The sequence below is a fragment of the Camelus dromedarius genome, chromosome 7 (genome assembly GCF_036321535.1).
Source record: "Camelus dromedarius isolate mCamDro1 chromosome 7, mCamDro1.pat, whole genome shotgun sequence".
Classification (NCBI taxonomy): Eukaryota; Metazoa; Chordata; class Mammalia; order Artiodactyla; family Camelidae; genus Camelus; species Camelus dromedarius.
Window position 1 is genome coordinate 76,522,371 of NC_087442.1, and position 23,308 is coordinate 76,545,678.

At 41.9% G+C, this 23,308-nt stretch overlaps 2 protein-coding genes across 16 annotated transcripts in view; both read right to left on the reverse strand.

Moving 5' to 3' along the window:
• Nucleotides 1-6,746, reverse strand: part of EFCAB10 (EF-hand calcium binding domain 10) — an 11,282-nt gene extending 4,536 nt beyond the window's left edge. Inside the window, exon 1 of the mRNA XM_010984821.3 lies at nucleotides 6,578-6,746. Coding sequence (XP_010983123.1) covers nucleotides 6,578-6,686 — 109 coding nt within the window. The 5' untranslated portion in view covers nucleotides 6,687-6,746. The remainder of the gene's footprint in view (nucleotides 1-6,577) is intronic.
• Nucleotides 6,747-19,640: 12,894 nt separating this feature from the next.
• The window catches only part of ATXN7L1 (ataxin 7 like 1), a 260,052-nt gene continuing 256,384 nt past the window's right edge, over nucleotides 19,641-23,308 (reverse strand). For 13 of the 15 annotated variants that reach the window (XM_031454699.2, XM_064487683.1, XM_010984828.3 and 10 more), the window contains one exon: nucleotides 19,641-22,576. In XM_031454699.2, the coding sequence (XP_031310559.2) occupies nucleotides 22,535-22,576 (42 nt within the window). In that variant the 3' untranslated portion in view covers nucleotides 19,641-22,534. The remainder of the gene's footprint in view (nucleotides 22,577-23,308) is intronic. The other 2 variants (XM_010984824.3, XM_064487682.1) reach the window with 1 other exon arrangement.

The window sequence follows — 23,308 nt, forward strand, 5'->3', positions numbered from 1 at the left end:
GGCCAGATTTTCCTGCCAAAGGACTTCAGATTACGGCAGATTTTACTGTTAAATGAGTTATGAAAATCTGTTGGTTTTTAGAGCTTTTAGAATTTGGGGATCAAAGATGTGGGATTGTGGAAGTGTTCCCACTACAGTAACAGCCCGACCACACCGTCAAGTGTTACGTTCCATAACCCTGTTACAATTCCAAGGTTTTCTGAGACACTGAGACACTGCCAGGAGCTTTGCAAAGACCCAAAATAGACAGTGATTCTTCCTAAGCATTAATCATCCTCTGCTGAGTAATATGAAACATTAGGAAACGGTAGCTCCCCCATACAGGGAGGATACACTCCAAGACCCCCAGTAGATGGCTGAAACCACAGACAGTACTGAACACTATCTATACTACATTTTTTTCCTACACAAACATATACCTATGATAAAGTTTAATTTATAAATTAGGCACAATAGAAGATTAACAATAACTAATAATAATTATATCAACATACCATAATAAAAGTTATATGAATGTGATCTCTCTCAAAATCCCTTAAGGTACAAATTTAATGCCTTTTCCATCTTAAACAAGCACTTATCACACTGTGCTGTAACTTGCAGTTTGAGTGAGGTGCAAACAGCAAACCTCACATGAATTTCTTTCTCCTCCTTCACAATTTCACAAATAGGTTTGTTCTTATCACAGATCTTACAAACCTCAGCATATGATTTTTTTCTTTCCTTATTGAGGACTTTTACCCTTTCACTTAAAGGAAGCATTTTATGGAGCCTCTCTGGCATATCCATATTGCCAGCATCACTACTCTTGCACTTTGGGGCAATTATTCAGTAAAATAAGGGTCACTTGAGCACAGGCACTGCAATATCACCACAGTCAGTCTGGCAGCTGAGATGGCTGCTAAGTGACTAAGGGGTGGATGTGCTGGACAAAGGGACAATTCGCAGCCTGGGCAGGATGGCATGAGATTTCATCAACACTACTCAGAAGAGTGAGAAATTTAAAACTTATGAATTGTTTATTTCTGGAATTTTCCACTTAATATTTTCAGACTGCAGTTTACTGCAGGTAACCAAAACCGATGAAAACAAAACCACGGCTATGAGGGGACACTAGTGTATCTGCAGAAGAACAAAACTCATTAATTTTTTAGATGAAACAAGTGACTTCAAAGCAACTTGCTATGCAGCATCAGGATAAGGTCTCAGACACTACAGGTATGGGTCCCCTGTCCCCTGCCACCAGGGGGGCTTGGGTGGAAACTCTGAATAAGCACACCTACACAGTGAGTGAGGGCAGGGCGGCTGAGCAGTCAGCCCAGCCTGGAGCAGGAAGACAGAGCTGGGGGAGAGGGTGCGGGTGGTGACTACCTGATGAGTGTAAATGTAGTGAGAGGGGATCTCTACTTGTGACAAAAAGAGGATATGAATAAATTGGTGATAATTACACAGAAAATTTAAGCCAACATATAAAATGTATCATTAACTTCCAGGAAAACAACAAAGGCAATGTAATTATAGCACACTATATGCACTAGCTGTGGATATCTGCCTGATAATAATAATGTAAATTCTGAATACCGATCATACCAAAATTGTGTTCTATCGGGTCGATGGGGTGAGTGGGAACAGGTATGAGTGTGTGAGTGTATGCGTGTACTTTTGGAATTGTAGTGACCACCGTAAGGGAACTTTTAACTTAGAGAAGTCCACTTAAGAGGCACCCTTAAAAGAGAGGATCCCAAACCTCTCAGAGACAATGAAATGCACTCTTTGGTTGGTATGCAGAAGCCTCTAAGAGAAAAAATAACTCCAAAAATAGCTCTAAAAGGTTTCTCACAGCCTGCAAATAAAAAATTTTTGGTGAAAAGACATCGGCCATCTCAGCAGGTAATCTTAGCTTAGTCTACTTGCCAGAAACACAATTTGGATCCAACTATTCTTTTAAGTTTTGTATTATGGTCCCCAAGACATGACTAAAATTTAAAATGAAAGCTATAAAATCTCTGTTTGTGTCTATTTCTGTTAAGGAATTTGCCAATAAGAAAAATAACTTAAGATAAAAATAAATAAATAAGAGAAAATTTAAGATAATGGTTGACTGTTTAATGTCTAATCCAAGTATAATTGTTAAAAGCCAAGCGTTTTAAATAAATGTAAATATAAGTTTATACTAAGTTAAACTAAATAATGGATATTCATTCAATATCTAGATCATTTCCAGAGAAGATAATATACTGACATATTGATTGCTAAACATAAATTTATCTACTTTTGGCTTTTTAACTTTTACAAAGAGACAAAGAATATTTGGGTCTATTGGTACATTTTTGCCACATTAAAAATTGTACTGTAAAAAACACATCTCTAAAAAGTATACTTTTTTATGATTATGTATTTATAAATTTGCTAATCTACTATGGAATGCTAATATATGATAGTTCACAATTGCCTGCCTCCTAGTTTTTACTGGAAAGCGAAGACTACAAACAGTTAAATTTTATTATTAACATGTACAAATAGAAATATTAGAAAAAATAAGAGTGAAAAGACACTTCAAAAAAAGTAGGCAAAGAAAATAGAATGTGTTTTTTTGATAAGGAAGGGTATAAAGGACAGGGGTTTCTTTTTTTGTTCCAGAATAAGAAAGGAAAAAAGACAAAACAAAACCTAAATGGATATAAAAGTTGTAGAAGGTTTGTGGAAAAAGACTCTTGAGAAAGGAATTTTATGTGTCTTCAAGCTAAGACTGAAATGGATTTAAGTTTAAAAAAAGAGTTCTAATATCAAAAGCATACTGATACAAAATTAGAATTTGTTTTTTTGTTAAAAATCACAACTTTTTAAGATTATTGATCTGCTCTTAATAAGAAATTGTACACAAAAGTTTTTACCTTTAATGTCATCTGCCTCGGAAAGGAAGATGTGTTTTATGAAAATAATTTCCTGTGCTTCACGTTGTATTTATCAGGTCTTTGACTATGTAGGGAAAAAAACCCCAAGTTTTATCGATACTAAAAGAGCTAATTTTTATTTGCTTGTTTGTTTTACAACTATATAACTTTCTGCATTTGCCTCTGAAATCTTCAGTCACTTTACTTGCAATGGATAACTACTGTTTCACAGTGACCAATGATCCTATTTGATGAAGTATTTTAAATGTTCTGACATTTTAAACAAACTTTCTAAATCAAATTCTGAATGAAGTAAAAAGAGGAATGTTAATTTATTTAGGCTTATTTGATATATTAAATTGCATGGGAAACACTGTGAAATAAAAGCAATATTTAATTTTCTTAGGTCATATTTATATGGGATATATCACTAAAATAATTCAGAAGTTATATGAAATTCTTGAAAATCTGGTATGTTCTGGTATGTTATTAGTCATAATTCCAGCTATTATTTTAAAACATTATATACCATAAAAATAACCAAATTTCTTTCTTAACTGAATCATTTTTGTGTGTGAACACTCACCAGCTCTTTAATCATGGTTATTTTTAAGTCTTTAGTCACTCATAGACAATTATTGCTTCCCTGTGATGCTTTTGCAAAAATGATCGTGAAAAGTGCTTCATCTTCAAATAGATTCATGGAAAAGACTCTGACAAGTAAAGGTTTCTGATAATTGTAAGATCATAATATTGAATGAGGTAAGGACTTCTAGAATTCTAGTGGAAAAGTGATTCATAAAGCTACTAACCAAGATCAAGCAAAACAAGAATTATGACGACTGAATGAACTGATGAAGATGATTTTAACTTTTATGATTTCATTTAAAATACTGCTGATTCTTTATTGTTTTGCTTTCCAGATTTAAAGGCGCCTCTTCTACTCTTTTAAACTATACATAATTTACCAGAAATTGGTAAAGTATATTTTTTAAACAAAGGTTGAAACACTTATCATTTTCTTCCCACCTGATTCCTCCAGAATTCTGAAACTCTTATTAAATATTCTTATTTTTCATGACAATATATGTATCTATGTAAGTTCAGTAAGACTGTTCTCTTTGTAGCAGGACACAACTGTACAAGTCCTTGGCTTGATTTCTTAGCATAAAGAGACTTTAAAGGTCTAATCTAAGATTCTTTATGAAAAGTTCCAGCAAAGCAGATTTAAAAGAGCCCAATCGGTCAATCACTGTTCTTGCTGTGTGCTATATAAATAAGCGGATCAACTTTGTTGAAACTAGACTGAATTTGCAAACAAACTCATCTTACTGTGGTTATCTTTGATAGCAGTGGGATGATTATACAGAGAAAATTTATGTTTCAGTAATATGCCTTTGTAAGAGATCAGATTCTGGTACTGTTAACCCTCTTTGACATTTTGTTTTCTATCTATAAACTGGACTGGATCTTGAATTCTTTTAGTTTCTTCCAATATTTGACTAGAATACTCCAAACTAATGTTTCCAATTTTCTCCCACTCTTTTGACTCTGAATCACTATGAAACACAACTGCCTTTCCAGAAGCCTCCAAATCTCTATGAAACACACTAACACACTGCCCTTTCCTGAAGCCCGAGGCAAGTTAAAGCTGGACAACTTGATAAAACCTCCGAGAAATCACCACAACAGCTCAGGGGTGGGCGATCTGCAAGCTTGCTGTTCCGGAGCCACTTAGAAAGGTCACCAGGAAAATCCACCATACTGTAACAGCCATACTCACTCCACCATCTAGAGATACTTCCAACTCAAATTTAGAAATTTTCTCAAATGGCTGCTCTCCAAACTCAGAAACTGAATTTAAAATTTGCTCAAACGATTAGCCTTTACTTTTCTTTTGTTTCCATAGAGATGCCTCTCGTTAAATTACCTGATTGCTCACACCATACAGAAGCCTCATTTACGTGGAAACTCACCTGCAGCACAGTCTCCTGAAATAAAACGTCCTGACGTTCATCAGATGACTGGATGAAATCAACAATAACCACATAAAGATGAAGACAGCGACAAGATGGCTCTCCCACCTAAAGACTCAACTAACGCAGTGTCTGTTGGTTCTTCAGCCTGACTACTTCAATGGTGGTAACCGAGAATAACGCTGTACTAGTTGGTCATACTCTTAGTCCACCAAGAGAATGACCGAAAGGGGTAGAATTGTTAAAATCAACAGCAAATGGAGACCAGCTTTGAAAAATTCCCTGAGCAGACAAAAGGAGTTTAGTCATACGAGCAAAGCTAATTTAGCTTATTTTGCAAGACTAACTTGACCCAGGTCATTTCTTGCTTATGTCTCTGGAAATCATAAGCAAAATTTAAACTGTTTCCCAAAGTTGATATGAGGTTATAACCACTTACCAATTCTCTATCATTTAAGAAAATTCTAATATTAGAATCAATTACTGTAAAGAATAAACAGTCATTGCCTTCTCATTGTATAAGTCTCTTTAAAACAATATACCTCTGAGACTCATTCCTTGTTTTGGTTTGAGTGCTACTGGTTTGCAGACTGATTTTTTGGTGTGTGCACAATACGCTTTTACTGATTACTACTGTGATGATTCATTGGTTTTACTTCTGCAATTTCTGAAGTTCTAATATACAGATACATAGATATGGTTGCTGCATATAACAGCAAGACTATTTTTACCACCACAGTACTGAACACCAGCAAGAGACGGTGATTACTTTTTTCAAAAAGTACGTTTTTAAGAATTAGTTTGATAGCAACTTTTCCTCAGCGCCTTAAAAAAGTGCATTCCTTTATACTTTATTTTTCATTTTCTATTTATTTTTAATTGTTGCAGAGCTTTTACTGCTTTGTTATTTTAAAATCACTAGACAGGTGTTGAATTTTGGCAAAACTGTAATGTTTGGTATTTACATTTCCTGACAGAAGCAAATGGACAATTTTGGCATTTTGGACACTCCACATGAGGCTGGCAAGTTACAATTCTGCACCCTGGGCAGAAGGACATGAAGTCATTTTCACCTTAACATAACTTTTTAATTTACAGACCACACAAAAATTATGAAATGATTCAAACTTTGTAAGGGGATCAGATGTATTTTTAAAAATGCCAAGAAAATCTGTCTCAAGAATGTCCTTCCGTTTTACCCTATCAACTGTTTTCACCAGATTAAAAACTCTTTGAGGGCAGGGCTAACACTGGAAACATCTGTTGCTTACCAGGCATAAAGATGGTTTATACAGTATTCACTTAATCTTCCCCACTTTGCCATGAGATCGGTACTATTATAATCCCCATTTTCCAGAAGAGACTGAGTTCAGACTCTTGCCCACGGTTACACAGTACTGAGGAGTGGAGCCTCTCGCCCACCCGCCACCAGCCCTATACCTGCGAGAGCCCGGCCGCACCCGGCTAGTGGCAAGCACAAAGAGGCCGTTCAGTAAGTCCTCGTTTAATTGAAGCCCATGGCGTAAACTGGCAGCAGAAGGGATCAAGTAGCCGAGAGGCAGAAGAAAGTGTGCGTTTGTCGCGGGGAGGTATCTTGTGAGGGAAGCCGGCCCCGCGGGACGCCGGCGGGAAGGGATAGCTGTGCCGGGAGTTTCTGGGGACCGCTTGGTGAGGGACAGAAAGCCAAGGGGTAAGCAAGACACTTACCCGGCCGGAAAAAGAGGAGGGCGCTTGTGAGAAAGTTCAGCAACTCTATAATCTGATGTTTTTCCAGATAATTCCTGGCCTCCAACTCCCTGCTGCTGTTGGCCCCCATTGCTCCCCGTTGCGTCGTTGCTAGGCGACCAGCAGCGACGCAGACGCTCGGCTCCGCCCCCTCCGCTCGGCGCGGTTACGCGACGCCCCTCCCACTGGCTTAGACCCAGGCTCCTCACCGTGAAGGGGGCGGTCTGGGAGGTGTGGCGTGGGACGTACGCGGAGGCCTGGGGAGACCCATGCCGAGCCCCTCCTGGGCGGATGGCTCTGTCCCCCATCCCGGCTGAGGGCTAGGCCTGATGGTCTTTTCCTGTTTCTGTCTCTAGCACCTAGCTCAGTACTTATTGATCCAGTCAGTAAGGCCTCGTGTGATAGTAATATGTGAGGATGGACTAATAACAGATGGAGCTTGTCTGACTCCAGGGGTGTCCAGCCGGGAGTCCTAAGCAGCATCTTTGGGGTGAGCAGCCTGCAGCACAGCGCTGGCAATGAGGCAGGAAGGCAGCCCATTTTCTCTACCGGATCGTGGGTCATGAAGTGCCTGGATCCTGCTTAGGGAGGCCGTGTGAAGCTGGTCTTACGCGACAGAGACCATATAACAATTTTGAGGGAGAATCACTGGGTAAGGTGGGATGCAGGTGGCTAGAAGGGCCTCTACTTACTCAGCCATCAAAATAGCTGGGAAACTAAACTCTAGGCTGGGACTCCTGTCCTTGAGGGCCAGGCTCTGAGGTCTGTGCCCTATCCTTCACCAGACAGCCACTTCAAGAAGAGAAAAGACAATGGCCAATAAACATATGAATATATTCTCAGCCTCTTCAGCAATCCTGTAAACAAAACTACAAAGAATGCCATTTTACATCTATCCTAGTAAAAATTAGGAAGTTGGACAATATCAACTGCTGGCAAAGATATAGCGCAACAGAGCAGTCAGTGATGATGGGCGCGTTCCAAAGTGGAACATGCACCTTGAAAAATGATTTGGAATTATCTTGATAACACCGATTTTTACCCTAAGACCCAGAAATTCCACGCCTAGAGCAACTCTTGTATACCTGTACCAGGAGATATGTACAAGGATGTTCACAGGAGCCCTGTTCATGATGGAAAACACAACAGCCTAAAGGTCACCAAGGGTAGAATGGATTTAAAAAAAAAACAAAAAACTGTGATACATTCACAAGGGACAACTATAAAGCACTGCAATAATGGATTGCAGCTACTTGCAACAATTAAGTGAATCTCAAAAACAAGATTGTCTTGAGAATATATACTGTATGAATCAATTTTATATAAAGTTTAAAAACATACAGAAGTAAGCAATGTATTGTTTACAGATTCAAACACAGGTAGGAAATCTATTAAGAAGTGCAAAGGTGTGATACACACAATATTCAGTGTAGTGTTTGCCTTGGAGGTGAGAGGAAGGGGAATGGGGTTGTGGAGGAATATCCTGAGCACTCCAGGGCTAAGAGTAATGTCATTTTTCTTTCCCTGTGCCATGGGTACCCAGGTGCTCATTGGATTATGATTCTATATAACTTATATGTACTTAATACATTTTCAAATCTACTCAACATTTAATAACAAAAATTTTTAAGCAATTGAAAAATAGAGGGTGGGAAGAGAAGCCAGAAAGTCAGTGCCAGGAGACGGAACTAAGTCTGAAACAGAAGAAGGTGCTGGAGACATTCTGGGGACCAAATCTTCAGAGGTCAAGCCTACCTTGAGAATTCTTTGCTCCGAGTATCTGGAAAACGTAGAGAAGGAGACTTTGTGGCTAGTGGCTTGGCACAACCTTGAGGCAAGAGGAGAGGCAATGCTCTTTGTCTGGAAAGTCTGGGGAGGGCAGAAACCTGTTCTCTGAAATGACAAAAACTGTGTCCCACTCTGCACCACAGCCTAGGTTTGTAAGGAGAACACTTCAGGAAGATGTAGGAGAGTGCTCTGCAGACCTTCTAGCAGCAGAAACCTTTAGGAAATCATACATGGAATCCCTGCACATAGAACAGAGAAAAGAGCGCTATGCTATGCGGGATTCACATACAATCACAGGGTCTCGTTATCTAAGCTGCTGCTTTGGTTGCACTTTTCTCACAGAGGCATGGCTGCCAGCATGAGTGACCCTAGAGACAGAATTCGCTGGAGCCGGGTATCCGTGACAGAACTAAGCTGATAAAGCAGGTGCCTCACTTCCAGAGCCTGTGGACCTGAGGATCTGCTCAGACCCCTGGTTCCTGATGGGTTCTGGGGAGAATTTGGAAACTGCTAATGTGGGCTGTTACTCGTCCAGTGTGTTTTGATTCATCTTTTGGGAACCTGCTTTATGTTCCCTGATGGAGGGGACAGTGAAGCACAAACAGCAGAACCTAAATTGTGCCCCCCAACACACCATGACCGCCTGGATCCTTGACTCTTCAGGGTGGACCAGCGAAGTGTGACCACTTAGGCAAGTGATTCTGGCTCAGCACAGCAGAGGCCAGACAATGGCAGGGGGACTAAAATGGAGAGGGACCCCTGCAGAGGGGACAAAGGCTATGGGAAGCGAAGAGGAAGTCCTGAGTCACAGCAAAGAGAGGGGCTGGTCATAGTGTCCTTTGACTGGCCTAAGGCCGGCGTGGCCTGGGAAAGCAAAGTCGAAAACGTAGGGAACAGCCCTCCACGGAGAGAGAGAGGACTGTCCTGGATAGTTGGTGCCCGGGACACAGGGTTTCTGCTCCATGCTCAGTCTCCTTGAGAACGTCATTCACTTATTCTCCAGGAGTTAGTTCCTGAATAAATAGCTCTGCCCTTTGAACTTCAAATGACCTAGAACTTCAAGTGACTCTTGACCTCCTGATATCTTCCCAAGTTGCTGATTGTCTTCTGTTCTAATAAGCCTGGTGCCTTTGCCTGCTCGGGGCTCCCTCCTATAACACACCTCAGGCAGCTCCGGTCCAAATCTCCAAGTTCCCTGGAAGTCATGCTGAAGAGAAGTGTCCAGATGCCACCTAGTGGAATCAGCTGTTCTCTGTCGATGCCATTGCCTAAGAAGCCCATTTGCGCTTTATTAATCATCATCATCCTCATACTTTGCCTTCTTCGACTCTTTGTCCTCCATCTCCTTATTGTTACTAATCTTTTCAGTTGTTTAGGGCAGTAACTCCAGGTGGCAGGTGTCAACGCGCCAGTTTCCAAGCAGGATTGCACATTTGAACTACCTTTCAAAGTGCTGAGGGTCCTTTAAAATACTGAGGCTTGAGTCCCCTTCCGAAATTGAATGTCTTGGGATGGGGCCTGAATATCGGTAGTTTTGTTGTGGTTGATATGAATAGCTTTTTTGAAGTATAATTAACATTTAATAAACTGCATATTTAAGGCATACTCCTGGATAAGTTTTGATGTATGTTAAAATCCATGAAATCATCACTGTCATAAAGATAAGGAACATAGCTATCACCTCCAGAAGTTTCCCTGTGTCCCTTTCTAGTTCTTTCCTCTCACCCCTCCATAACCCTGCTTCCCACTCCCACCCCCTCACCAGGCAAGTACTGACCTGCTATCTTGTCCTGGTTTGCCCAGGGCTATGGGGAGCCCACTGCCGTGAAGCTTTCAACCGTAAAACTGGGAACGTCCCAGGTCAACTTAGGTCACTCCACCTGTGGGCCACTAGAATAAAGAGCTGGGGCTTTGGCGTTAGCTAGACTTGTCAATCTGCCTGTTAACTTGGAGTTACAGCTCAGAGTTAGTGTGTGTGTTTGGGGCTGGGTATATAAAAGGGAAAGTGGGGGGCATGAGTGGCTGGGATAGAGTGGGGCTAATTGCCTCTCTCCAGTTTCTGTTTCAACCAAGGACAAGTTAGAGATGCCTCAGTGAGGAGTTTTGGTTGCTGTTAAAGAAAAGGGGGAAAATATCTGAAGCCCACTTTTCCCAAGAAAGCTTGTGCTGAGGGAATGTCCAGCAGCAGCCTCTGTAGCCAGACCTGCCTCATTTTAAAACCCAGTTTTACCACAGGCCATTAATAACTATGTGGTCTCGGGCAAAACACCTAAATTATCCGCCTCAGTTTCCTCAAGGACATAATGGGGACATCCCATGGGGTGTCTTGAGAACTGAATGACTTAATATACATAAAGCTCTTTTTAAAAATGGTGCCAGGCATGTACTAAGAGCAACATAAGTGTTCACTATTATTATTTTAAATGCCTTGTTAAAATATGAAGGGGAAAGTGTGACTAAATATAGACCCTACAACTATGTCCATAGGCTGCCCTACTCGGTTTCCTATTGAATGATTTTTTTGGTTAACCTTTCAGATTTTGTGTTGCAACTTAAAAAAACTATAGGTTCTTGGTTCTGTGTGTCAATGTGAGAATAACTGAAGGTATATATACTAGAACTTAACGTTCTTGTGCAAATCACAAGGGAGACATAGTTTGGAACCTGATAATTTCATTTTCACCACACTGTTTTATTGGTGAACTGTATTTTTAGAAATAAAAAAAAACAAAAACAGAACACGGTCTAGTAGTGACGTGGTATTAGCCTTCGTGTTAGGTGGGACTAACACAGGCACAGTTTTAGCTTTGCAACTGTGATTTAACAGGTACACAGGGTTCTGTGGAACTCAGGTCTCAAAAGAACTCTGTAAATTCTGTGAAATGGTAACACTTAATTATCTGAGATAGTGCCCCCTCTACTCAGAAGCCTTTTACCGTTCTACAATGAGCTTAGAAAAAAAGCAAAAATACTAAAAACACCTATAAACACTAATTTAAATCCATTTTACAAAACATGAAAATGTAGGAACTATCAACAGGGTGGCCACAGTACAAAGGACAGCAGGGGAAGACTGGGATAACGGATCTGGTGCTTTGGTACCCCTTCTACAGTACTTCATTAAAATGAAAAAAAAATCTGAAATAGTTAGGACCCACAAGAAGTTGCAAAATAGTACAAAGAGTTCAAGCATATTCTCCTGCAGCTCCTCCCGACGCTAATGTCTTACATAACTTAGAGCATCATCTTTCTTAATCTAGGACATCAACATGGGTGCAATGCTATTACCTCATTTGGATTTCACCAGTTTTTTTTTTTTTTACATAAACTCTTCTTTTTTTTCTGTTCTGCTTCATTTTTGAGGCTACTTCTATATTTCCAAATATCATATTACACACTAAGCCTAAATTGAGCACCCATCACACCGATGAGGTCTGTGTTAAGCTTTAATTAGGTCCACGAAATGGAAGCCCAGAACAAAACTTATGAACAGCAACATTCTTTGAGCTTCTAAATAATTTGTGTGAAGGGTGACCTCAGATGATCTCCTATATACACAGTTTGCATGGGGGGTCAAGGACCCTTTCCCAAGAGGTTCCCCATTTACTAGCTGTGTGATCTTGACCAAATGACTTGACCTGTCTCAACTTTAGTTTTCTCATCTGCAAAATTCAATGCAGGTGATAATCTTACTACCTCATAAAGTTATTGCAAAGATTAAATTAGAAAGTATGTCAAACACATAATCAGTGATGTTATTAGTTCACTCCTCCTCCTCTTCCTCCCACTACACCATTACCACCAGTACCCCCAGTACCACTAGTACCACTAGTACCACCACCAGGGGAATCCCTGTCCTTTTAGCCATTTTCTTTATGTCAGAGCAGTGCAGGTATGGCTTAGAGCTGGGAATCTGCTGGGGTGCAGGCCAGACGTCTTTACTCTCCTGGAAGTTGGCAGATGGCAGGGTGGCAGGGAGTGGCCTCTCACAGCTGGGATGGTGGCCAGGTGGCATTATCATCCTGTCTTCCCTGGCTGAAACTAGGGATACATTTCCCAAAATAAATACCACTGCACTGATCAGGCTTCAGGTGCACTGCGGGTGCTGTGGGCTTTTGTGGGTTGTCCTGCAGTCTAATCACCTTTGATATTACATTTAAATGGAAGAATATATTAGGTTCCAAATGAAATATTTGGAGCACAGCCCACAGCGTGAGGACTGCTTATACAAGAAAGATAGATAATTGCTTAGATATTATTTTTGAAACTAAGACATCCACTTTGCCCCAGTGCCCTTTTCAAGCAGAAATAAGTTTTAAACAAAATTAAAAAGTGGCAAGAAATAAAAAACTGTTGATTTGAATGTTGGTTATTTCTAAGTAATAGCAAAATTCTCCTTGTTGGACTTACTAATGGATTAGATTATTTCCTGTAGTTTAACGTGAATTGATACAGTATCACTGGTCATAAGAACATCTTTTGCATTGGCCAAAATCATGGTGCGCTGGAGCTGGCTTGCTCAGACCCATGAGAGTTAATGTGCACTTCTCGTCCCCTCTGCATTCAGAGGGGCGATGCTGGTAGCCTGAAATCAGTCATGGTGGCTGTATTAAAATCAAGGAATTCAGCAAATGCTTCCCCTGTCACCTGTAAAGCTGGATGTTGGACATTTACTAGCACACCATTCCACTTTTTAACTCAACAAACATTTATTGCATGCCAACTGTATGCCTGCTACTGTTTTAGGGGCCAAAAAACCTTGAATAAGACAGTCCTTTAAAGGAATCTTACAGATAAATGTGAAGTCCAAAGAAACATGAAATATACATTTTTTTTTTAATGAGAAGGCATCAGGATGTCAATGTAACCCATGTGGTAATCCACTTCAAACTTTACCAGCATAAAGTCTCCATTGGGAAAGTCCCCCTCTGAAGGAGGATTGCTTTTAAAGCCATCCCAGGCAATCCATTTTTAGCCATCTCCAGGACAGTGTATTCCACAACTATTCATAGTAATCAACTATATATGATCACTTTCACTGCTTTTCTCTGGTCCTGTATCCAGTGTTTTTAAGCTGGTGAGCCTAGAGCCAAACATGTACTCTGGAAACACAAAAGTGGGATCATCTAATGGCTCCCATATATTTCATCATCATGTAGGCATCCTGATAACATGCTTACCTAAACTTTAAAAATATCAAAGCAAAACACACATGTATTTTTGTAGCCAACTAAATTCTACAGTTTATGATGAAAAGAGAGAATCTCATCCCACCCTCTATCCCATCCCAGTGTAACTTTCCCTGCTGAACCTGGTATCCTTGAATCCTGAATCTCAGCTTCTCTCTCATTCAATTATTCCAGAAAATAGTCCTTTAGCTCCCTGCCGGAGTTGGTGGGAGGGTGTGCAGAGGGAGAGTAACCCCTTGGCTGCATTGGGATGTGTGGGGGGCCCTGAGGGGTCAGATTTCAAACCCCTCCTCACCCCACTGCTGCACCCCTTCCTCTGTGGTACCTACTGCCTCTGGGGGATCCGGGGAGAAAATGGGGTTATTAGTATTCTCCTCAGACTACTTGGTAACTTTCTTTTTGCTGCTAAGACAATTGCTCCAAGTTTGCCATTTACCTTTTGTGTCTGTGGGTAAATTTTAAATTTAAAGTGCACAGTAAAATAAATGAATCTTAAGTACACAACCTGATAAATATTTCACCAACGATTACATTCATTTAACAAGCTCCCAGGTCAAGATACAGAACATTTCTAGCACCCAAAACCTCCCTTGCCCACCAAGGGTAATATCTATTCTATAAACCGTCTGTTTGTATTCATGGCTTTAATTCACCAAGGTTACCCTGAATGCCAATTAATTAATTAAAGTGTTGAACAATGCTGGGCTCTGCGTGGACCTGGCGGGAACATCCTCCAAATGCTGGAAGGTGAGTGCTGGAGGAGACACCCTCTCTGGTGTGTCCTCCAGCAGCCAGTCAGGTCCAGAGCTGTGCATCTAGTCTGCATCCAGACCTTCTCTGTTTATGGAGCTGGACACAACCAAAAGACTTGTACACATTGCAACATAACAAAAACATGCATCTAATTCTTTCTGAAAGAAAAGCCCCAGAATCATGTTTTTCCTCCCCCTTCTCTTCATTTCTCTGTGGTTCTGCCTTTGCTCTATTCCAATAATGTGTGGGGATTGTTACCCTCTCCCGGCCAAACCCCCGACACTGCATCTGGATTATTCAGGAACGTGGGGGAGATTTGGGGCAAGGGCAGAGGAGGGGGTTGATGATCATACCGGCAGGGAAATCAGGGAGGGAAGTGAAGTGAATGGAAAGAAAATTAAAACCCTAATAAAGACAGCACAAGCTCTGATTTTCACAGCAGCTGAGGAAGGAAACACTTTTGTGATGCTGCTGCTTTGATTAAAAATTTACCGAAACACTTAAAGGGGAAAGAAGCAACCCAGAAAAGGTCCAGAATGTTTTAAAATTGAGAGAACCTTTCCAGTGTTAATGACCTCAGATCAGATTCATGATTTCAATTGTCACAATAAATGCAGTGCCCCTGAGCTGTTGGCTTCCAGCGTGATTCTGCAATGAATCAGACTTGCATGGGACTGATTGGGTTTTTGAGGCGTTTGGCTTTTTTAAACTTTCCTCATTGACTTTCCTAGTTGAATGGCTTATGAAGATGTAGTGAATAGGAAATAAACTTATTAAATACATTCCTGGGAACTTTGCTTAGGAACATCGATACATTAAACCTGATGTTCTGGAATTGCCTGAACCAGATCAGAAAGCAAGAAATAATCCGTTAGGCAAGTGGATACTGCCTAATGGGAAAAACTGAAAAGGAGAAAAATATTGAAGTATTGAAAAATAAATTCCAGAGAACTGAGTAAACTACCTAGGAGACACAGAGAATTGTGAAATATCTTTATGGAAATATCCACAGTGGCTTATGAAGAAAAGTCTGTAGGTGGAGTATGTTTGTACACGAGGCAGGGAGATACCACGGAAGGAGCACCAGATTGAAAGAAGAGGCTTGCCCATCAGCCAGCTGTGTGGTCTTGGAACCTCATTTGACCTGCCTGTGTCTCAGTGTCCTCACCTGCAGAAGACGGTCTTCAGGATTACTTCCGGTTTTCATACTGATTCTCCAAACCTAGGACTAGTTTTGAAGGAGTCCTAGGTTTGGAAAACACAGGCTGTATAGGCTCCTTTCAAAATGGAGTTAGAAGTCACCAGGACAGATGGCCGGTGACAGAGCTCAGAGCCAAGGGATAAATGACGTCCTTGGTGCTAGGAGCATCACACTGACATCTTTGTGACTGTAGATATCCAATTGTACAAACACTTATTTGCAACATGCTTACTCTGTGCCAAGCTTCAAATCTGCTTCCTCTGTTTTTTGCACAACAGTAAAAATATTCACACTTAGGGCTGAGGCCAAACGACAAGAAATTTGCCTTAGTTTGCTTGAGAGCCTCAGCTCCAAGTGGCCTGTCTCTGCCCTTGGTGTGCTCAAACCACTCGCCAAGATGGTCCTCCCCATGCCATCACCTTGCTTTGGTCATGAATCTCAAATGTGCTCTCAACACTGTGAGGCAATCCAGTTTCATTAGTAACCATTGAATTCTTTCCTCTTCTCAGATGTCCTCTGAGCTCTCAGGCACACCCAGCTTGCTCCATGGTCACTGAAAAAATGGAGCCCTTCAGGTGGGAACTCCCTCATCTTCCCAGCAACAAGTCTACAAGCTGACTTTGTCCCCATTTCCCTAGAGAAAGTGACTGACTAGTAAGAAATTAATTAAACAAGGAGGCCATTAGACGGAGAGGCTCTCATGCCTTAGAGGCCTATGTAAGCAAACCAAAATCTAAGCCTGTAAATGTCCAAAGATTACAAAACGAAGATGCTAGGGACAACCAATCCCAAATGACCAACTAGGCTTTAAGCTATAGTCAATCAATGATTTCCTCACTTTGCTTCGGCCTTTTCTCTATAAAAGTCTCTCCCCAATGTTCACAGCAGCACTACTTACAATAGCCAAGACATAGAAACAACCCAAATGTCCATCAGTGGATGACTGGATAAAGATGATGTGGTTTATGTGTACAATGGAGTACTACTCAACCATAAAAAAGAATAAAATAATGTCATTTGCAGCAACATCGATGGACCTGGAGATTGTCATTCTAAGTGAAGTAAGTCAGAAAGAGAAAAATACCGTATGATATTGCTTGTATGTGGAGTCTTTAAAAAAAAATGACACAAATGAACTACTTATTATTTATAACTTAGATGACTGATTTCTTGAATATGTGTAAGCACATTTGACTGTCCTCATGATTGGATTACCGCATTCTGTTGATTCTTTAAAAAAAAGTCTCTCCCCAGCTCCTGTTGGTGGAGCTGCTAACCACTTTCAGTTTGGCTCTGCCTGATTTGAATCCATTTTTGCACAAACTCTTAACATTCTTAACATGCTCCAGTTAATCTTCCCCCACTACTAAGGCCAATACCTTCATGTGCACTCAGGTTCACCTCTCTCTCGCCTTCTCAAAAGCTTCCTGTTTTAAAGACGTCGCCCCTTACTCCTGCTTCTTCAACCTCTTCCTCTCCTGTTGTCCCCGCCCCATCAGCATATGAATCATAACCTGGACACTTCTCCCATGAAAAACAAAATTAGCAAAAAGAAACAAAATCCAAACGCTCCCTTGTGCCTTCTTACCTTCTTCAGACTGGCCTACACAACTAAATTTCCTTCAGTCCCTTGCTACTTCATCACAACTGCTTTGCAAAGGTCACTCTGCATCCACTCTTAACCCCAAGAACCTGTTGAGTATGAACTTATTTGGAAAAAGATGTAACTGTTAAGCATCACGTGAGATCATCCAGCATTTAGAGTGAGACTTAAGTCCAACGATAGGTGTCCTTAGAAGAGAAAGATCATGGGAGACTTGAGATCCAGGAGAAACCCAGGTGAGAAGACCACGTGAAGGAGGAGGCAGAGGTGGGAGTGATGAATCTATAGGCCAAGGAGTGCCAAAGACTGTGAGCAGTCACCGGAAACTGGAAGAGGCAAGGAAGGATTCTCTTCTAGAGCCTTCCAGGGAGTGCAGCCCTGCTTGATTTTAAACTTCTGAGAGAATAAATTTATGTTGTTTAAAGCGATCAAGTTGTGATCACATGTTATGGCAGCCCTAAGGAACCAAGAGCCACCAATGACCTCCGCATTGCAAAACCCCAGACATGGGACCATCTCTGTCTTGTGTTTTGCAGACTATTTAACTCAGTCGACCATTCCTTTCTTGAAGCACCTTATGGTCCTGGCTTCCAGGGAACCACTGTCTGTTGGGTTCTCTCTTCTCTTTGTGAATGCTTCCTCGGAAGGTTCTTGGCAAGCTTTCTGCTTCTACCTAACCTCTAAATGTCTGCTCTTCTTCCCCTACATTCTCGCAAGTAATCACACCCAGACCTGTGGTTCTAAATGTCATCTATTTACTAAAGATTCCCAAGTGATGCCTCCAACTTGGACCCGCTGACAGCTTCAGTCATGTGTAGTCCATGCCTTCCTGACAGAGCAGCTTAGGGGTGTCACGCTCATCTCACACATGAGCAAACATACATGTGCAAAACAGAACTTCTGATCATCATGAAACATTCCTTTTACCCGCCTCCCTCCCCCAAACCCTGTTCTTCCTCTGGTTTTCCACATCTGAAGCATCTCTACCCACCCAACACAACTGCTCCACTAGAAATCTGTGAGTCCTTCTTTCCCTTGCTCTCACATCCTATTCCTAAGCAAATCTTGTCAATTTAATCTGTAAAAAGTATCTTGAATCTACTCACTTCTCTTTATACCTACCGTCACCATCCTGGGACGACACTAACATCATGTCTCCCCGGATCTCCTGTGAAAGCTCCCAAAGGATTCTCTGCACAGCAACTAGGGTGATCTTTTCACAGATCATGTCAGGCCCTTGCGTAAAGCCCTTCAAACGATTCCCACTGAACTGAGCATGAAATCCAATCTATGAAGCCTTTTGTGACCTTGCTGTGCCGTCTGTCCATCTCTCTCCCCCTGCTCCGTCCACAGTGGCTCTTCCTTTGGCTCCAAGAACTCACCCAACTTTTTCCACTGTGGACCGTCTATGCCTGGGACTATACGCCCTGCACTTTCTGCCTTCAGAGGGAACTCCCTAATAGCAACACCCTCCCACCCACTTTACATCAGTTTCTCCTGTTATTTTTCTCTCACAGAACTCAGTTTTTTCTACCATCGAATTGGCCACAATCTGTAATTACATGTTTGATAGTGTTTATTTACTTTCCCCGCCACCAGGTGCTTCCAGAAAGCAGCTGAGACTGTGTCTGTTTCTCATCATGGAGCAGAGTGCCTAGCTCAGGGGCAGCCACGGACAGGAGGCTCCGTAAGTATCTGTTGAACAAACTCACTCTCCTCTTTCCTACACCTTAAATGTGAGTTCTAGCAGGAAGGCTGATCTGGTGAGAGAACACTTACACCTAAAAGAATTTTTTAAAAACCCCCAAACCAAAAATCTACATTTCATGAAAACCCAAAGACTTTGTTTTACAAACATATAAATTATTTTATTTACAAAGCCATGTTACCAAAAAAAAAAAAAAAAAATACAATCAATCACTGGAGAATGTCTCCAGGCCTGGTGCTAAACCACGGCAGTATCAATAGATACATGTTTGTTCTTTCCTTTTTAAAACTGTAAGCCATAGAATTTACTATTTACACCTACTTTAGACATGTATTCTGCTTACAATATCACAGGCATGGAATGAATTCTATCTGATAGTGCTAATACAGAAAGGTGCAGGACAAAGAAGGAAAATATTTAGTGTTACAAAATATGAATCGTAGAAAAGAAACCCACTCCACAAGTGTGGCATTTGTTTCGAATGTTTGGACATGCTTTCTTCAAAATTCTTCTGGAAAAGGTTCTAAAATCGGTAGTAGGAAAGGACAAATGAGCAGGTGCAAATTTCTCGTCTGTGCAACAACAGTTATTTAATATACCCCATGACTGACCAGCTACGTAAAACCCACAGAGTTTTGTTAAAGTGCCATGGGCCGACAGCATAACAAAATATAGGGTGTAAATAGAAAATTTCTTTTTTTTCCTTTTTTAAAACAAGAGTTCACTGAGAATCAGCAGTAATAGAATATGCTGTATAAACTATTCTCTACAAAGGTTGATCAGCATTATTTACAATTGGTACATTGATACAAAAGAAGGCATACAAGTTATCCAGGTCGCTTTTTTTTTTTCTTTTTTCTTTTTTTTTTTTATGGCTGACAGGTCTATGCATTGTGTGATGCTTAACAACCAGAGCTTTCGAGCCTCTGTGGCTGACAACAAGTCACTAGATCTTCAGGCAGACGGGGGTGTGTGCAGTCAAGGGGCCGGGAGAGAGGGCTGAGTGGGGTGTGCAGAACACATGTACCCAAAGGATATCCCCCTAATGATGCTTTATAGCCGGGTCCAGTTGAACTCCATTCAAACAAACCGAAAGAAAACCTTTTATTTGCATTCCACGTTTCAAGCTGTGAGTTTTGAATACATCATTATAAAGTAAACCTGTAGTTGATCGTGAAGGAAGAAACACCGTGGGTTTTCCCTTTTTGCTCAGTTTTCCAGAAATGTCCTCACCTTGGTCAGAGCCAGTCTTTCACCAAGTAAGCAGCATTCGGTGGGGAGCCTCTTTATTCCAGCTTGCAATTCAAGATGTAGAGAGCTAAAATGTTTAAAATCCACTGAATTGCTCCTTTAGTCCCTGTCGAGACATTATTTCTCAGAAGCAGCCACTTAATCTCTCAACCTTTGTTTTCCCTCTTTGAGTTAAGAGTTTATAAATCAGAGGGTTATTCTGTTGCTGAGATTTTGTTTGTTTTTACTCCTGCAAGTATTACAACTCAAAATAAGTTATTAAAAAAAAAAAGACTTCTAAAACCGAACGAGACAAAAATTGTGCAAAAATAACAAAGATATGTACATACTTTTCAGTCTGGAGAAATGTACAATAAAAACATAATTCAAAGAACATTTTAAAAATATAAACATTGCTTCAACTTTCCTAAGTTTCATATTGTTTCTGAAACTATTCTGGTCAGTTAGCTCTGTAATATAGTAAAACATAAATTATTACAAAATTAACACTATAAAAATTTACTTTAAGAATATCTTCTAAACTTTTTTCAAAGGGTCTAACCTTGTTTATAATTTCTTAAACATTTATAAGTCTTAAAATCTGCCTTAACCTTTTTTTTAAAAGAAAAAAGTAACAATCTTCCCTTCAATTTGCAGTCTCTTTTTCCCAAGATGGAAATAAACCAGCATATAAGTGCACTTTTAACACTGTAGAAATAAAAATGAAATCATCTGAACTAATGTCCTAGTACCTAATATCAACTCCTGATTTTTAAAAAATCATTTTATATTAAAAATTTTAGTAATCCTATTAAGAAACACTGTCAGTGCAACTCCATTGATGCAAATCACTCCATTTGCCTCCCGTCTTCGCAAAATCCAATCACGTGGTGAAACTGAACAGTAGTCTGATCTTTGGGTTTGGGTTTTGGGGTAGGGGTGGGGAATGGGAAAGAAAAGGAAAACTTCAGGGTGGAGATGAGGGTTTATGTCCAGCTGCAAAATAGGTATTCATTTCTGACTTAGGGCTGAAGCAAAACCTCCTCAGATTCTCTGCCATTATATCGTATGCAAAGTTACACGATTCACAGCACAGAATACCTATTATATATGGTGAATTCATCTCCTGATTATGATTCCCAACTAGAGCTCAGGATATTGCAGTTCTTTCAAAACCCCAGTATGACAATTTTACAGCTGCAGGCCTCCAGCTTCTCCCTCCCAGCTCTTCTCCATGAACAGTGGCCTGACCACTCCTTCCTGGGGTGGCGGTGTCTGCGTGGGAGCTCCTCATAACCTGCCTGGAGCTGACCCATGGGTGTGCAGAGTCCACGGGGCCCTGTAGCCCAGGCCACGGAGATGGGTGGGCAACGTTAGTATTCCTTCTCATTGGGGGTTTGGCAGTTTGGCAATTAACCCTCCAGGGCAGCTTTCCCGCAGGCCCTGCCTTCAGCCCCGCTTTTCCTCATCTTGCCTAGCCCTGGAGGGCAGCTTGGGAACTTCCACAGCTGTGGGCACCGTACCTCCTCCTGAGTGGCTTTCTGGGGACTCCTGCCCTTTTCCCTGGGACTCCTCCCCCTGGGACTCGCCCAGGTTTCGGCCCTCGAACCCGGTGCCCTGGAAGGGATTTTGCAGCGTGAATTCCAAGCTCAGATGATCACAGTGGCCCAGTTCCCATCATCTTTTGAGGATATTTTCTCCCACCCCCACGCCCTTCTTCCCGCCACGTCCTAGGCCCGTTCCCGCCCCTCCCCTAACCCGAGATGCACAGCTGGACTGCGGTCCTGCATGAGCCCCATCATTAAATGGCCGCTGTTCTCAACTCTGCCCACAGCATCTGGCTCCCACTGTGCTGAAGTGCCCTAGGAACCTGAGGAAGGCACTCAGCCCACTCTCCAGCTCTCCCCAAACACGGGCTGCTTCCCAGCAAAGACCCTTCTCCCCCAGCATGCCGTCCAGAGGGGAGCTTGGGAGAGCCCGCTCCTCTGATGGCCTGTGGGGACCCAGAGAGTGGCAGGTAGGAGGTGATGGAAGGGATGGGTGGGAGAGAACGAGGAAAGCAGCACCGCCAGTGCTCAAGTTCAAGAGTTTCAGAGGACGCCAACCAGGAACTGACATTCTGCAGTGTCTGCTCTCGGGGCGGGAGCAAGATGATGCAGTAGCAGCATCAGAAGCTAGAGGAATGACCCCAAACTCCGAGGAAGGTATACACGTGGCAAATGAAAGAACGGAAACAAAACACTGGTACTGTTTTCTGTAAATCTCAAATTTGAGTTCTTTTGCCTTTTTTCTTTTTCCTCAAAACTAAAAATTGGTCAATTAAAAAAAGAAGAAAGGCCAGAGCCACAGGCAGGGCACAGGAAATAGACTCTCTCCCACTGCCCACGCCCCTCCCTCCTCCGGCCTCAGCCTCCAGGGGTGGGGTCCGGGGGCCAGGCATTGGTTTGGAAGTGGCTTCATAGTCTTGTTATGGAAGAGTCCTTATCCTGCCAGTTCTGTTTGTGGTCTTCTAGGAAAGAAAAGAAAAGAAAAGCTTGTTTCAAAAACATACATTTGGGACTGCCCATGAGAATTAAAGAGGGAACCCTCAGTTTCCTCCTCTATAATAAAAAGGCTGCCACCCCAGCTCCTGCAAGTTGGCAAAAGACAGCTGGGATGAGCAAGTGGGGTGACGGTTGTAAATGGAAAGGAGCCACAGAGATCCTAGCTGTAGAGGAAAAATTGCAGGGACAAATCCGGTAGATTCACAGGGCTCCTCTCCAGGGGAGAGAACCGGGATAATTCATGTCTTCATTTTTTTCCTCTCTTAGTTCACCTTTTCCTACCTAACCTGCAAACGGCACGGAGAATAAGGAAGAAGTACAGTGCTGGGTGAAGTACAGAGGCTTTGGAGTTAGAGGTTTGGCTCCAAGTTCCTCCATCTTCATCTATAAAAGGAGGATAATCATTTTGTCCCCACCCACCCACCAGATTGTTAAGAGGTTTAAATGTGTGTAACGCATGTGAGGGACGGAGCACAAGCCTGCGGAGAAAGGGCTCAAGGACTGGCAGGTGTCGGTATTATTATTACATTCGCTCAGGCTGACCGCCAGCGATATAGGTACCCAGCAGGCGTTCCCAGAGTCGGCGATCGCACAGGTAAGTGCCTGGTAAGGGTCAAGGTGCCGTTTCCCAGAGCGCCCGGCAGCCCTGCAGGAGGCCTGCCTTCAACAGGTAGACTGACGGAGCCCCACGTCCATCC